The sequence below is a fragment of the Filicampus tigris genome, chromosome 3 (assembly GCF_054856515.1).
Source record: "Filicampus tigris isolate MCC_2025a chromosome 3, RoL_Ftig_1.0, whole genome shotgun sequence".
Taxonomy (NCBI): domain Eukaryota; kingdom Metazoa; phylum Chordata; class Actinopteri; order Syngnathiformes; family Syngnathidae; genus Filicampus; species Filicampus tigris.
The window spans coordinates 20,982,996-20,999,883 of record NC_141219.1 but is presented as its reverse complement, the minus strand read 5'-3'; the positions used below and the strand labels follow the sequence as shown (position 1 = coordinate 20,999,883).

Sequence of the window (16,888 nt, the reverse complement as noted above, 5' to 3'; positions counted from 1 at the left end):
ACGCAAATAGACGTCATTTCCACTTGTTACTTTCTGCCGCCTATAAAACACATTATAATCATGTCACACACCACAGGAACAAAGCGGTCGGTTTCCTCCGCGTTCCTAAAGTGTGCCACTGTGTTGCGTTTCAAACATTTTTACAGCATTGTTTAATGACAAGATATTTACTGTAGACAAAAATGCGAGGGGCACACTCGCTCTTGTGAGATACTGTCTGTAACCACGCAACATTGGCTGCCAAGTAAAGAGCACAGGCCGTCCACAGCTCCATCTGCCCCAGTTATCAACCCTCAAATGGCAAACTCAGCCACCCAGACATCTCTGCGTGTGTGCTGGAGTCTGTTCTCCGACGACACAGTGGAATTCTATGAGCTGTACTACAGGCTCGTGCTGCAGGACGCGCCTCTGGACAGCACCAGTGCCCCACATGGTACGCCTGCATCACAACACCATCTGCTGCTCTTGAGGTACTTTTTATTTTGATCCATTCCCTTCCCCTTTAGTAAGCAAGTCAAAAGTGAAAGAGACCCACTGCACTGTGAAAGAGCTTCTGCCTGGTGCTCAGTATGAGCTCTGGGTGACGGCCACCAACACGACAGGCATCAGCCCGCCCAGTGAGAAGGCCTTATACATGACAGGTAATACACTGTAAGTCAGTGGCTGGAAGTAATGAAGCACTACTTGATTATTGTACCTAAGTAGATTTTTAAGGTATCTGTACTTGGCATTAGTATTTATTTTCATAACGTTTTACTTTTACTCCCTACATTTGAAATCAGCTCTCTGCTGTAAATAGGCTTGTTATTTTTTCCAGCCTCACATTATTGATAGTGTTGGGGAGAATCAAAGCTGAATCTTTTCTCATTTCCCCTTAGTTCCGTCACCTCCAGTGATCAAGCAGAGGCAGTGTTGCAGCTGTCCGGAGGCTGCTCTCATACGCTGGGAGTCTGGAAACCCTGACCCTGTTGACTCCTATACTGTGGAGCTGACTGAACTGAAAGGGCCTGATGGCAATGAGAAGGGGGTCACTGAGTAAGATCACTGCATCACACTACAAGATACAAGACTTACATCAGGGCTTCCCATTGGGGCGGGGAGCCCACCCCCGCCACCATCTTCAACTGAGAGACTTCATCTACTATGTCAAATTACCATTGTACAATACAATTTTATTTATATAGCGCATTTTGAAAATTAATTGGCAATTCATTTTCAAATGGCAGTAACTGTGCCACGTACATCATCTCGTACAGTTCAGTCATCTAGTAACATGGCAAAGAATTGTAATTCATTTTTTTATATACATAAAAATACATAATACTCAGTCAGTAAAATTTCTGACTGTTACATGTATTCACGTGAGCAGATCACTTGACATGTTTTGATATTTGAACTTGGTTTGCTCTGACCAACCAGAGGGCAGGAAAATGTTGATGTCATTAAAGGCAAATCTGAAACCTACTTGGTTTAAGAAAAAGTCCCACCGCTACTACTTAAGTTTAAGTTACATGTCCAACAGTGCCAATTCTTAAAACTCTGGGCAGATGGCAACACAGAGGCTGAAATCAGAATGGACAACAACAAAAAAAAATCTAACAGACATATTCAGTACATGTACTGGAAGCAGTAGTGTGGCTGAGAGAATAAACTGTAGAAGATAAACTAACACAATTTCAAGGAACAAATATAATTTTGGTTGTGAAGAGCATATAGGAGAGCAGAGAATGCATTGCTTGCCCTGAGGGTCAACCACTGACTGCAGTATGAGGCTTCAGTGCCTTGCAAAAAGGCATGTCAACAGTGCTCAGTAGCAAACTAGCAAGCAGTACCAATTGTCATTTGAACACAAATTTGGTCCCAGAAAACACAAATTAGCAATACTAATTAATTATAAAACTAGTTAATACTAATTAACTGTTAATTTTAATTTCTGGGCTTTTTCTTCCCCCCCTCTATGCTTTCATAAACAAGACAACATTCGCATTTGCAGCAGTCCCGTGGTTATTGGGCTGCTGAATCAAGATACACTCTGTCCCAGAAAAAATCTATTCTTAGCTTCAGCTCTTATCCTCAGCAGTTGGGGCCATTTTCATGTGTTTGTCTGGTCACTTCAGCGAAGTTGCTGCATTTTTGTTGAATGGTAACTTTCAGGGAGTCCAGAATGTTTTTGGAACGAAAAAAAAAAATGAATGCAAAGAAATGTTGTCGTGGTACTGTGAGGTGAATATATCTGACTGACTTCTTATGTGTCCTAATTTCCAGGTCTGTAGTAGCAGTTCCCACATGTCAGTGTCTGATACAGCTTCAAGCAGGTCGCAATTACCTCATCTCGGCACGAGCAGTCAATATAGGTGGGCCCAGTGACAGAAGTGAGGAAATAAGCATTTCCGCTTCTGGTAAGAAGCAACACAGAGCAGCCGCTTGCTAATTTGTTTTCTGTTCAGGCTACTGCCTAACTAAACGCCATCTGAAAATGTTTTGTTCTTCTGTTGGCAGGCACATTTTTCTATCTCCTCGAGGACACTGCTCATCCATGCCTGTCCATCTCTGAGGATGGTTTCACTATTTTCTATGGAGATGAAGAGCTGCCAATCAGCGCCATGGCCTTAGACGATAACAACTTCACCAGGTAAACTAGAGAATGCAATTACTGTAAAAACTGTCTGTGAATATTTAAGGGTGGACACTGAAGTGAAATAATGCAGAATGAATTGAAGTGTTGAAATGTAGAGGGTTAGATTTCAAACTGCCAAAATCAGTCAAGAAATGTGCAAGGGCAAATTATGTAAAATACATAACGTCTGCATTGATTTGCAGCTGTCATTAAAATGTGGGTTGAAAATAAAAATGTGTGAATTTGAGGAATGTGAAATAGTCCCAGGATGTCCTGAATGAGCTAAAGAGTTTGACGTTGTAATGGCCTGAATTAGAGGAGAAATGTGAGAGTAGAAGAAATGTGAAAATTGTAGGAATGGTTAGCAAAATGAAATAAAAAATGTGGTGCGCCATCAGCACGACCAGAGTATTACTCGCCTTTTCAGCAAAGATTCTTAACTTGTGTATCAGGTGTGTAGCAGTCCTTGGGGATCTCATTCCAGTGCGAACTAGGCATTACTGGGAAGTGGAGGTGGGCGATAGGACAGAGTACAGGATTGGAGTAGCCTACGAGGACACTGAGAGAAATTCCTACTTGGGAGGCAACAACACCTCCTGGTGTATGAGACACATCCTCACTACTTCTAGGTACCGGAGCGCCAGCTCACTGTTATGTTATCACACTCCACGTTCTGTTCAAAAACTAAAATGACTTATGGAATGTTTGCATATTTGTTTATCTAGCTCCACGCCTTGGTATGCTCTATTGTATATTCACGAGTAAGATGATTACGGGAAAGTGCAATAGTAGAGTGACTGAACACACCAGTGGAACACTTGTAACGTTTTCGCCACTACTAGTGCCACTTCCGACCTTAAAATGGATATACCGAGTACACTGGGGAACAATTTGGAAAATAAATAAACAAATCTGGTGAGTTAGATTTTTATGTTGTTTCGAACAAAAATTGCATGCTGATTCCAAAACTGCAGGGTTTTTATTCTCTCCACAGCTTAGCCTCTAGCAAAATTCTACTGATTAGCTGTACAGTAGTGGCTACATGGCAGCTTGTTTGGTGTGCGCGGCTCCCAACAGGTCAGAACTATCAATATCTGCAAAGGAAAGCTAGCGTAGGAGGAATTAAGAGGATCAATGCTGGCCTTTCTCTTAATTTTGTAACCATGGGCATACCGTTGTAAATCTGATTTCATTTTATGCTTTTTTAAAAAAATAAATAAAGTTTGTAACTAATCCACCTTAGTGTTTTATTTAAGTAGATTATTGTTTTAAGGGAACAGGGATCCTATAGCTCAATAGAGAGAAAAACTGAAATCAGTTTTGGATTCTGCACCCAAAAATTAATTTAAAAACAGCTGTCAGACCTAACTCAACAAAAATCGTGTTCCCCAGTGATATCAAACAACTGCTCAAACGACTGACACCTTTGATGTGCAGTAAGTGCTCAAATGGCTTCATCCTTTTTGTCAAATAAATGCCATTTCAAGGATATTGAAGTGCTCTAACAGCTTTGATACCTCTTCAAGATGAAAAGCCATTTGAGCATTTATTCGATAGCCTTCATAATATGGTAGGACGCTTTGTCCTCACCAGGACAACTTTAGCATATCAAGTACTGTACACGAGGCAAAGCAACCCAACAGTTGACAAATGTGTGCAACTAATACCAACATAGAATTCTACTAGTTAGCTAGCGCTAAATTAGTAGCGTACAATGTCTACTAGGTTTAAATCTAACAATATTGTGTAAATGTGGTAGTAGTTCCCTGCATGTTCATATATTTTGTTTCTAGAATAACCAAAACCTAAAATACACTTCATTGTGATGCAATAGTACTGTAAAATTATTAAACCCCCATCATCCAAGCAGTATTCTGTTAGTAAAAGTAACATTTGGGATAGTATCTCAGATGTTGCAAGTACAGCCAGTACAGGTTGTGAAAACGTGTCAGTGGGTGTATGCATTTTTTTTTTACCAGACAAAATGACTTTCAACTGTGGAGAACCAACCATATTACAGTGATGTTTAAGACTGTAAATAATCTTCTGTATTTTCCAGGCACAAGTATGAGTTTCTGCACAACGGTCAGAGCCCTGACCTCAGGATCACGGTGAACCCAGTCCGAATAGGGTTGGCTTTGGACTATGACCGGGACACTCTGTCTTTCTTTAATGTGGATCTGGAACAACACCTGCATACCTTCCGGTGTCAATTTCAGCATTATGTCCAGCCTTGCTTTGGCCTGGACAGCCCAGGAGCTCTGACCGTACACAACGGCATAGCGGCTCCAAAATATGCATTCATAGGGCATCCTTAGTCTCATTTACATAAATGAGTCAGATGAAATAAGTGTCAGTTTTAGCTGTTTTTATTATAGTATTCCATGGGAACAGACATCCATTTTCTGAGAGGAGAAAAAGCTCTAACATGGATATGCCATCTCTAAGTGATCCGTATTCAATTCAGAACAAATAAAGGGGTCTACTTTGCGGTCAATAAAAATGTCATGTTGAATATATCTCATCATTTTAACACCTATATGCACATAAAAAAAAAAGAAAAGAGGAAAAATCCACCCAAAACTATTAAAATTGATAGCAGGGGATGAAATTTTACTTTCTGGCACTCAGGTTTTAATGTATTCAACTTCTTCATGACCATTGCTTCAACAAGTCATATTGAATAAAATAAATAACTGTGCTGAATTATGTTCATGAAGTAGTCGGTGGAGATCTTCAGCATTCCTCTATTTGAAAATCCACAAGTAACTGACAGCCCTCTCCAAAAAAAGATTTTTAATTGCCTATGGATACCACAAGATGGCAGCTTTGGCCTGATCACAAAAACAGCGAATATGTGAGCCTTCAGCAAATAGAGAATAGATTCCCCCAAAACTCTGCAAATAGGTTAAAATCGCATGTTTTCAAGCTTGTTACGCGGGGTAAAACTGTCCATTTCTTTACTTCACATTACCAGCATAAATAAGCACTGAAAACATGAGTCTTACTTTCAAATAGAAACTGAAGAAACACACATCTCAAACCAGTGTGTCAGAGTGTGAAAGTGGATTTTTCTTTTTGGTGGAGGGGATTCAAATGAAGGGGTCATGAGTTACTGCTCTTACTGCTACGCGTCCTCTCCTCTTCCTCGTCAGAAGAGTCTCCGCCGTAGGGCACCAGCCCCGATGCATCCATCACCACTTTGGGCTTCTTCACGCACACATCTTCAGCAAGACCTGTTGGGGCACAGCATAAGAGGCAAACAGAAGGGAGAAAGGGAGACAGAGGGAGAGAACCCCCCCCCCCCCCGCCAAAAGGAAACCCATTGAAGAGCCCCGTGTTAGCGGTGGTTTATAGTTGGTTTGATCCCCAGTCAGCCAGGTAAGGACATCCATGGCAAGCAGGTCCACGGACATGTGGAGAGAGAAAGAGAGAGAACAAGGGAAAGACAAAAAGACATATAGAAGAAGACAATGTTAGTGGCTTCCAGCAATCGAGAGAATCTCACAGGTCTTCACTCCTCCTCCATTCCTCCACGGGGGGGGGATGGAGATGCCATTTCATTGAACAGACAATCTCTCAACAGACCGATTCATCAAGATGTCACACGTTCTCCTGGGTAGCACTGGTAAACAAACCCTACATGCCATTGAACCAAATTGAGAGAACAGCGTTAACTGAATTTTTTTTTACACTTTTTTTTTTTAATGAGAGATTTTTTAAATCAGCTTGTTGAAATGAAAATTACGACCATCTCCCTTTAAAGCAACTTATGCAACATTGTTTCGATGACAGCCATAAACGATCATTAAAGCCATTGAGCCCGTTTTGTCAATCGCGCTGTCTTGGGTCGAATGACATTTAAGAGTTTACTGGTGGTGTTACTGGAGAAAGCTAAGGGTTTTGCCCCGAGAGCACGTGCAACTTCAAAGTGAAAAGGTCCATAAAGAGGTGCGCTTCATCTCTCAGAGCAAAGAAACGGGTGCGTACCCGAAGATGCGGCGCTGTTGGGCCTGTCTGGATCTTGGGACGACATGACGCTCGTTCGCTTCAGTGGGCCAGAGGTGAGGGCGACAAAGGGCGGCGGCGGTGGGGGCATGAGGATCCTAAAGAGTCGGATTAAAAATATTCATTAGGATCCAAGAGGTCGTTAGGTAAGAACATGGAGAACTCAAAAAGGACAAACCTCTCTACTGTTTTGTCTTGGATGACAGAGGAAGGAAATGTGGACTCTTGAAGAGCAGGAGACTCCTGAGAGCGACTGGCAGGCTGAACAAAAGCCCAAAATGTTTATCAAGGTCTTTATTTTGTCCATAGAATCATGTATTTAATAATACTTTACATGCATTTTGTTTTTAATTTTACAAAAAGAAATGAAATGTGACCCCTTGATCACAAACATTTCCTCAACCTTGATCTACAGTGAGGTTTGAATGGTGCGTTAAACTGTTGTCCTCATTAAGTCTGCAACATGCACCATATCACATTCAGAGCGAGTGCAGGCATGACCTCTTCATCTAACCTGTTCTTCCTCAGTGCCGTCATGGAACTGCTGATCTGAACGTCCTGCGTCTGGCTGAGTGTGTAAAGAAGCTTCAGAGCCCGCTGTATCGCTGCTACCAATGCCCTTGAACACAAAACACAACCCATTTACATGATTCTTGCAAAGCATTCATATGGAGAAAATAAATACATATATATAATACATACATATATATACACACACATATACACATACATACATACATATACACACATATATATATACACAAGTACACTGTAAAACGGGGTTTAATACTTCTCAACATTAATTCAAGCCACGAATCCACTTAAGAAGTTGGCAACTTTAATTAGAATTAGGATGCACGCATGCATGCCTACATCTAACTTTTGAAGCGGTACGCACTGCACTTATTGTAATTCAAAGTCTGTCGACTGTTAAAACTGGAACAGGGCATCGCCTAACCGCCACCGCGTTCCGTCCTGCATATTTAATCGAGCACGTGGTCCCGGTCCATCCCTCGTCGGCGACAGCCAATCGGCGCCGAGAACGTAATCTTCACGTCACAAGCAGGCGCCGCACGAGCAGAGGCCGCCAAACAAAGAAAAAATATCAAACAAAATCAACGGACACACACGCACGGCGTGGTGCTGCCTCGCTGCGGCTGTGTGCGTCCCTCGCTCCCCCCGCCCTCAGCAAGATGATCGGCATTGGCTGGCTTTAGCTGTCCATCAATGCCAATCTTGAAAGGAGGAATGTGGTTGCTTGGACTGATCTTTACATGCAAACAAGCGTCAACACACGGTCACGTGACTGACATTGCCTAAATTTTGATGTTGAATGTTCATATCTCAATAATGATACAATATATTGCCCAGCACTAATCAGCACCCCTCAAGAAGTAGCTCTCAGTTTGAAAAAGGTTGGCGACCCTGGTTTACGCACTACTAGTGCAATTCAGTGGTGCTTTAAATGAACCGTTCGTTGACTGGCTTTATGACAGGCAAGTGTCAGCTCTATGCACATGTAAGTGGACTCAATAGCAAGTATTCAAAATACCAAGGTTCACACAAAAAAGAGAGCTCACAACCAACTGCAACAGTTTGAATCCTTGTGATTACCTCCACAAGATATGGATTTGGATGCCGTGGGCACACCGGATACTGAACCATTGCCTGAGAAGACGGAGGGGTTGTCGACATGTTAGAATGACTTGGGGGACCATTTGCATTACTCCAATAACCACCGGCTGCTGGGTACGCTGAATAGCCTCCAGCATACCCATTGGCTGGGTAGTTATACCAGGAAGACTGGCTAGAGTAATTGCTATTAGGTGGAAATCCATGAGCTGCGTATGCTGAAAGGAAAGTATAGAATGTGGTGTTAACGGCGTCAGACAGTCACAAACATCAATAACTGGCTGTGACCAACCTACGGTTGGACCACTCACTAAAAGACAGGATGTGCAAAGTGTCATGACAAGAGTGCAGCTAAGTTTAACGTCCACTATTGCCATCCCCGTTGAGTGAAAGGAAACTCACGTTGAGTCGAGGTGGTAGTTGCGTACGAGGACTTTAATCGAGCGTGCTCGGCTCTCACCTGTAGGTGGAGGAAAACGAGAGCAAATGAACAATAAAACATTGGACAAGAGCAGACTTGGCAGTTGAAATGTATTGTGGGTAGGTGCAGAGCACTCAGGACCTATCTCTCGAGATCAGGCGGTTCACACTACCGCTGTTACTCTTGGAGGTGGGTATCAGTGATAACTATATGCTTTGATAGCTTCACCTTCTTAAACCTCCGTACAACTCTCATTCGGCTTCATACAAGCGATCGACTTACAGTTTCTAACAGACTCTCTGCGAGTCGCTTGGCTGCCTCCAGTCCAGCTGCGTTGGGGTGGCTGTAATGTAAATGCCATTGTTAGAGCATGACGTCAGGCCTAAAAGGGACCATGTATCAAACAGTTTGTTTTATATTGCAATGGGTGTTGTCAATAAAAGTTTTGCAAACTTCACTAGACCTACAAAAAAGAATAGCTATCCAAATGATATTTTTCTAAAGTGCCACTGTAATGTGAACTCTACTGCAAACCAAGGCTGGTCGATTGATCGAAAATTAATCGTGATTTTGATTTTGGCTACTCACGATCTTAACATTATAATGGAAGGAAAACGATTGTGTTGAATAGCATGGGGTGTGTCTGCAAGATTTGAATGCTGTGAAAGTACCCTGAATGCACCATGTTGCTTGCGCAGCAACATGTGCCGATATGACTATTATTTCAGTATATTGTATTCTTTTACTTTGTTAGCAATTTATTTTCTGTTCTCATCAGGTTATATACATTAAAGTTGCGTTTTCAAGGCTACAAGAAATTGTTACTGTTGTATGAACACCTTTTTTTTTTTTCAAACAAATCCCCTTATTGTTTCAACCACAAAGTAGGGATGTTCGACACCACGTTTTTTCAGACCGATACCAGTACGAGATTGCCCTCTTTGATCACTCACCAATGCTGAGTACTGATACCTGTAGTACTTTTTATATATAAGATATATATCACATACATAACAACGACAAAAAAATTGCAAACAAAGACTTTTCTTTCTGACGCAGATGATTTGCCAACTACTGCCAAGGACGACTTGATGTCAGAATTTTAATTTTCTTATTTCCGTATCAGGGTTGGTATCGGCAGCCTCCATGAGTAACCAATACCTAAAAATAAGGCCGGCATTTGCTCGATACCAGCACCTGGTATGGTATTGGGACTCGCCCATCCCTAATAAAGAGCAAAAAAGATTACCTGATGTAGACGTAAAGCGGTTCAAAAGACTCCCGTTTGGACGCCTGTTCAATGTAGCCGGAACCTTTGCCCCTGAGGAAGACTCGAGCACCCGTTTCTGTCTGGATGTGACCCAAGTATGTTCCTCCGGGACCTTCGACCTTTTCATTTACGTTGAATGATGGCACCGACTGCTCCAGGCCCACAAATATCTTTGTGTGAACAAAGTTCTATGAAGAAAATATTTCAATTTTAACACAGATTTTGATTTGGTACTAGAATACATGTCAGCAGATGCAGTAACCCGTGGCTCTCTTCTTTAGACCAAGGATCTTCTCTCTGCTATTTCATTTGGGAGGTGGGTATCGGTGAAGGCAACATGGTCTTCACTTGCCTCACTTTCTTTACCTCCATACTTAAAAAGATCAAATTGACCTACAAAGGCATCGGTCAATTCCGCCTACCCCTGGATGAGGAGCTGCTGGCCGATGTCCCTGACTCGGCGTTGAGCTGCTGTTGGGTGTTGGGATGACGGGCCGAGGAGGCTGAGGGTACAGTGTGAGTGGGGGAATTATGGGCATTGGTTGACCTCCTGAAGCAGCAGAGGCTCTCAACATATCCTCAGCGATGATCTCTTTTATTCTCGCGACAGCTTCTACGTTGGCAGAAAAGTTGCTGTAGACACATCAGTTGCTACAAACTTTGTGAGATTTCTTTAAAATTAATGCATGATGGTAAAGGGTCGATGGGTAGATGTCACTTACTATTGACCTGCTCCTGTGTCTTTGCCTGGACATGTAAATACAAAGGTCTTTGTCTAAAAGGAGACAAATTAGATAGGTCATGGACAACAGGGAAGTTCTGCTCATTTAACATGAACATGCACGCATTTTGTGCTCGGCGGTGTCTGTGGGGACGATTCTACTTCCTGCATGACGCAGTCATTGTAAAGAGAAACAATGGCCTGACTGTAAATTGCACAACATACCAAGAAATCAAAACAATGTTGGTTTTGCATAATGCTTATGTTGACATCATTACTATGTCAAATTTGGTTGGTTCCCATTTATCACTAGGGGATATTTTCTAGACTAACCTGCAATAAATGAAAATCCACCACAGAGACAATAAAAAAGTAAAACTAAACACATTTGAATTTAGAAAACACACTTTTAAAACACATTGTAATTATATTTGAACACATGAAAACAAAACAAATTACAATAAAATACATAGGAAATATGGTATGGATTGTCAAGTCTGTTTACACAAATGTTTCTTTAAGTGATTCAGCCATTTTCGAGAGGAGCGGTTGAGAATGGTGACTGCAACCAGATTCTCTTGCCATTTTCTGAGTCAAGTGTGTTCTTTTCTCGAAAATGTCCCGTCTCCCGCTGGCTGTGTGCACGTCCAGTCGTGGTAATCCGGGTCATCCGTGATGTATACAGAAGCATTGTGGGTAATCTGTGTCATGCCTCAGCCGTGTTAGCATTAGCATTTCACTAAATTACTCAATACAATGTAAACCGCCCTTTCATAGCAGCATGGCGGTGATAAACGAGCATCTAAAAAGGAAGCATGTTGTGGCTGATGCCCAATTTCATTTCTGACATTAGGACAGTCGTGTCTGTAAGCTAGCTGTAGTTAGCACACACAGATACCACGTTCGTCGGATGGAACACATGCGGGATGCCCTGTTGTGATACGCTAACAGATTGTAGCGTCTACTGTGAATTATGGAGGCATTAGTCAGCAAACCCACAATTAAAAACCAAAACAGTTTTTTGGATACCTGCGGTTGACATCAAAGAGCGAGAGGACGTGCTGCCTCACAGTCACTTTAAAGTTGGCCTTCCTACCATGACGGTGGCGTTTCTGTCATGTACAGCATGAACAATTGTTGCTGCGGTTAGCTTGACTTCTTCCTCCTGACAGTGTGCACGTAATAAGCAGGTACTCGAGGCAGGAAAATGCCTAGAGCATTTTTTTGAAGGGAGGTACTTAAATTACTCAAGGGCCGGTTTCAGCCCTACCTAAATCAATCGAAAATTTAGTAGAGTATTTCTCCAGGACCTTTAAGGCTGGACCTTATGGATAATGCAGTTTTTAAAAATTCATCCCCGGGGGCAGTTTTCTAGAAGGACTCGGTACCCATCCCTACACGTGGTTGACATCGAACAGGAGCAACACTCGCTCAACTCTCTTATTCCCAGTCACTCTCAACCACGCACAGTGTTGCGTTTATGAACTCGGATATAGCAGCACTCAAAGTAACACAACATGACGTATTTGCCACAAGCCCCCAAGGGAAACAGACAACAATAAAACACAAACTTGCTCATTACAATATACTAATTTATAGTACTAAAAAACATGTTCCTCCTAATCTTTTTTCCCTCCTTTCAGGTGCATAGCATATTTTGATTGTTTACTTTTAAATTATGCATACTGGTGAAGGAAAACAAAACATTCCAGATAAAGGATAAATAAAAACAACATTAAAAAACAATACAAGTGTTTATTTTAGTTTTTCTTTGGAATTTTACTCATCTGATTTCACTACATTACTCATGAAAAAAAAAAAAAAAAGTGGGGCCGAAGAAAAGTGAAATACAGTGAAATACAGGATGTCTTCATTTTACGAACGAGTTCCGTTCCTACACTGGCGATGTAACACGAATTTTAGCGTTATGTCCAATTTCACTGTCGAAGTCGAAATTTACGTCAGGATACGTTGTATAAAAAAATGAAAATACATTAAAATAAAAAGCACAAGATGTTGTACTTGGCATTAATGCTGAGAAGTTGATTGACAAAGAGGAGAGGAGGGCGAAAAAGGCAAAGATACTGCCGGCAAACAAACACAATCGAGACACTCTGCACATGCTCATTGCTCAACCGCAACGAATGCTGGTCTTTGTAGTACAGTCGATTAGCAAAATAATTGTTTGTGGCAGCCCTAGTCACCAGTGAATCGCAGTGGTTCTAACTACAATTTTCAAGTATAGGATCCCTTTGAGAGTCTGCTTTTAATACAAAGGTATATCTGAATACATACCCTCCAGTTTTTTCCCTTTCAACATCAGACATGAAATGTCCTCTGGTTGATACAACTGCTCCACTACACAGTCGAATCTGAAATAGTGAATCCAGAAATATATTAGTACAAGTTACACTCTCCTTAAAGCCTTTTCAAGTCGAATGTTTCCAACATTAAACTTCCACAACCACAGCTCACATACCTCTTCTTGGGTTTTGCCTTTAGTGAGAAGGTCTCTGCAGTTTAGAGGCACGTCATTGATGTCAACCTCCGTTACAACCAGCTCTTCTGTGGGGGGCAGCACTGGCACACTTAGGGGCGTCTGGATGGATAGAAATAAATCCACGTATCAAGACTTGCATTGTTTTTTTTGTTTTTTTTTAGATAAACAGGTACCAACCTTTGTCAATAACGGTGGGGGAGTCAAAAGTTTTCCTTTTGCCATCAACATGGCATTTATTTTAGCAGCCATGGCGGTGGCCATTTCAACCCCTCCCTGAGGTTGTGTTTTTTCTGCCCCGGTCATGCTTTCTTTTTGCTCTGTGAGAGGAATTGAACCGCTTGAACTAGATGTGCCGACACCCCCTGACATACGATGGGCTATATTCCCACTGCCCCCCTGATTGGATTGGGCTGGTTGATCCCATCGGCTGGTTAGACACCTGAAACAAAGATAAATGCATTAGCACAAAAAAAAAAAAAAAAACACACCTAGGGTTGCATTCATTGTTGAGCCATACACATCTATAGAGAAAGAGCACACGAGAGAATTTTGGTCAATAACTGATTTATAGAGACAATTTAAGTTTGTAAATAAAAACCTTGTTATCTGGGTTAGGATAACAAAAAAAACATATATATATATATATATATATCATATATAACAGCTAATCGCATAGAGGTCATTCATCACACTGCAAAAATCAGCAATCTAACCTAGACTTAGAATGTTATATCAAGGCAAAAATTCTTTTGATCCTGTTTTCAGAATAATATATTATGCAAGAGCAGAATTTGTAACATCATTAATATTGTTTTACGATTGTCTTTTATTTCTTACTTTGTTTGTAGATCCTAAAATTGCCTCATTTACATGCAAAATAAGCTAAATTACTCTCAAAGTTTGATGCCTATGAACTGCCTATTCATGTGTCTGGCAGTAAAACAGACTCCAATAATTAAATGGATTAATTGAAACATTAAAATGTGGTGGTCAAACCCAATACCACACAGATATCTTGACAAACATTTCCGGCTGTTGAACAATGCCGTTTACAATAATTGACAGCTTTCTCTATATCTGGCAAAACTCTAGACAATTCCAACTACTTGAGTTCGATTATTTCACTTACAGTTCAAATGCATCTTTCAAAGAGGAAATGGAAGGCAATAATTCCAAGAAAGACATTCTGGTTGCTTTATTATACATGCCCTGAACTCTGATCCGGGAGTGTTTGTCCATGCGCGTGTGTGTGGGACAGATAAACAACATGAAGGCAACCTGTAAGGCTGCAACAACCCAGAACGCCGACTTTTATGTAGGAATTGTGATACTCCACCAAAAGTGGGGTTAAAATAAAAATGCTGGATTTGCACCTTCATCAAAATTTTGGGCGAGAAATCAGTCACACGGTTTCGCTCATAATTATTCTTGATGATGCCCTCCAGTACAGCAGAGGGTGATGGAGAACAACAAAGATGTCTTAGCATGTCTTTAATTGCGGCAAAATGCAAAATGGTTTAATTGGCGTGCAATAGGATGGTCACACGCTGGTCTTCTCGGGATCACATAACCACACGATGGTAACATTCATTTAAGACGCCATGAGGCTATTTCTGTTACTTCCTTCTCATTAATGACTTCCTGGTAGCTGCCGTCAAACCAGCTGAGGTGGTGAAGGCACACCGCGCTCTTGCACTTTCATTTGCAACATTGGCAAAGGCGGGCGAAAGAAACAAAGAAATGCTCATTCAATTTAATAATAATAATGATGATTATTATGATGATAGGTTCACGAAGTTTAGCTGCCGTGTGATGAAACCCAGCCAGAAAATGCCAGCGAGCAGAAAACGAACAAATTCCCGCAGGCCAAAATTTTGTGTGCAATTCCCGGATCACAAAAGTGGGCGTGGCACCCAAACTTTAAAGGACCTAACTTCGAAAAACGTTTGAGCTGGGAGGCTCAAACTTCAGGTTCTTTCATTTGACACTTAACACTAATATAACAAAAAACAAAAAAGGACAACTGAAGAGGTGTCACTGGGGTAGGTGTGTAACATGAAATGACACCAAGCCCAGGGGCGCAAGACTAGCTAAAAACTGCATAAAACGTCAGAGCTCTGCTCTCTGTGCTCATACAAAGCATTTTAATAGAGCTGAATTCTGAATTAGGTTTTTCTCACTGATGTATTTTCCGTTTCTGCTGTTGGACAATGGAGCAAGAATAAAATACCGAGTTTTAAAGTCTCTACTTTAGGCGCTTCTTTGGAGAAGGACAATACATTTTTACTTTGTCTGAAAACCAAATCTAAATCTAGCAACAAACTCACATGGAAAGAGTGGGCAGCAGAAGTGTACTAAGGGAATATGCAATTTATTTGGTCCATCACCCTTAGAAATGCGCAAAATGCACAGCAGCAAACTAGGAATGGAAACACAGACATTTTGAAAAAAACTAAAATATCACAAATAAAGTTTTTACGCTGACACAAGGAGGTTTCTGAGACGCGGCCTTATGAAAGTATATTGCAAAAGTCTAAGGTCCGGACCAACATTGTGATATTTCACGAGAATTACGATTATTGTAAAAATATCACTTTATTTTCGGAAAAAGTGTAATGGAAACCCAATGAATGTTGCCCATTTGAGACACTAAAAACAGACATAATATGGGTTTCCATGACAGTTTTTCGGAAAATAAAATAAATTTCTATTATTTCGATAAAGTACTATTGCAACTTGTTTTCCATTGAAGAATGTTTCGCTTCTAACTCTTGTAACGTCCCATCTCGCGAGATCTCGTAATTCACGTGAAACCTCGTGGAATGTTTGCTATTGCGCAATTTCGCACATTTCTGAGGTTGATGGAAACCCAGCAATACAGTACATGTCTGTTTAAAATAAGTTTGCGTTCACCCACAAGGCAGGGAGAAGCACAGGGGGAAAATCATTTTCCTGGGCAGATTACTTAAAAAAAAAATCCATGTTTTCTCCATCCATCCATCCATTATCGATACCGCTTATCCTCACAAGGGTCCATGTTTTCTTCATGAGAGGAAAATTGGTGAATGGTTTTCCAAATTTTCCAGGGTGCGTGGGAACCTTAATTCATAGAAATGCATTCGGCGCTTAGACCTCACGACGTTGAGGCCATTCAAAGTATTTCGTACTTGTTTTGAGGGGGAAAAAATAACCGCGTGTAGTCTTGAAGAGACGAATTAATTGTGTACTTTGCGAGAAAGTTTTGAGTCTAGAAGGTAAACAATAGTCATGAAGTCCCCGCTACCTAAAGCCCAAACGTTGTAGAACCTCTATGTATAATGATTCTCAGTTTTACATTTCACGCATCTGAATTTTACAATGAAATCAATATTAATTTAGGTAATACCACATTATGGCTGTATCACGCAGCATGAGATTTCCTCAAAAGCTAACAGGCCACGAGCACTAGTTAGCTCGCCCACGCGTCTAAACCATGACACAACAGTAAGTTCACTGACTCGGTTGATTTCCCTTGCCATGGAGAGGATAAAAGATACTTACGGCGTTTGCCTGGCCATTTCTGAAGACATAGCAAGACTACGTGAACCAGCATGAGCGTTAAAAAAGTTTACAACGATGATGCACGACGACCACTGCAGGCATCGCAACGAGCTCAGTTGCCGGCGACTAGCTGTGACGTACTTCCTGTAACGTCGGCGTCGCGAATGTGAGCTGGCGGA

At 41.4% G+C, this 16,888-nt stretch overlaps 2 protein-coding genes across 4 annotated transcripts in view; one reads left to right on the top strand and one right to left on the bottom strand.

Annotated features, from left to right (window-relative positions):
• The window catches only part of fsd2 (fibronectin type III and SPRY domain containing 2), a 9,664-nt gene extending 4,532 nt beyond the window's left edge, over positions 1-5,132 (top strand). For all 3 annotated transcript variants that reach the window (XM_086025098.1, XM_086025096.1, XM_086025097.1), the window contains 7 exons: positions 269-433; positions 507-641; positions 879-1,035; positions 2,266-2,399; positions 2,500-2,632; positions 3,070-3,246; positions 4,677-5,132. In XM_086025098.1, coding sequence (XP_085881224.1) covers positions 269-433; positions 507-641; positions 879-1,035; positions 2,266-2,399; positions 2,500-2,632; positions 3,070-3,246; positions 4,677-4,935 — 1,160 coding nt within the window. In that variant the 3' untranslated portion in view covers positions 4,936-5,132. The remainder of the gene's footprint in view (positions 1-268; positions 434-506; positions 642-878; positions 1,036-2,265; positions 2,400-2,499; positions 2,633-3,069; positions 3,247-4,676) is intronic.
• LOC147150237 (KH homology domain-containing protein 4-like) lies at positions 4,969-16,888 on the bottom strand. Its single transcript, XM_086025099.1, has 14 exons — positions 16,710-16,888; positions 13,347-13,608; positions 13,149-13,268; positions 12,965-13,041; positions 10,671-10,723; positions 10,371-10,561; positions 9,928-10,136; positions 8,961-9,021; positions 8,660-8,717; positions 8,240-8,475; positions 7,140-7,244; positions 6,804-6,886; positions 6,608-6,723; positions 4,969-5,853 (listed from the first exon to the last, which is right to left on the bottom strand). The coding sequence occupies exons 1-14, from the start codon at positions 16,736-16,738 to the stop codon at positions 5,723-5,725; spliced, it is 1,731 nt and encodes a 576-aa protein (XP_085881225.1). The 5' UTR covers positions 16,739-16,888; the 3' UTR covers positions 4,969-5,722.

Coding starts and splice junctions, on each gene's coding strand:
- LOC147150237 (XM_086025099.1), bottom strand. CDS start 16,738: ATGTCTTCAGAAATGGCCAGGCAAACGCC. Junction 13,609..16,709: donor GAAATGGCCAGGCAAACGCC/GTAAGTATCTTT, acceptor TCTTTGTTTCAG/GTGTCTAACCAGCCGATGGG. Junction 10,137..10,370: donor CAGCAGCTCCTCATCCAGGG/GTAGGCGGAATT, acceptor TTTTCTTCATAG/AACTTTGTTCACACAAAGAT.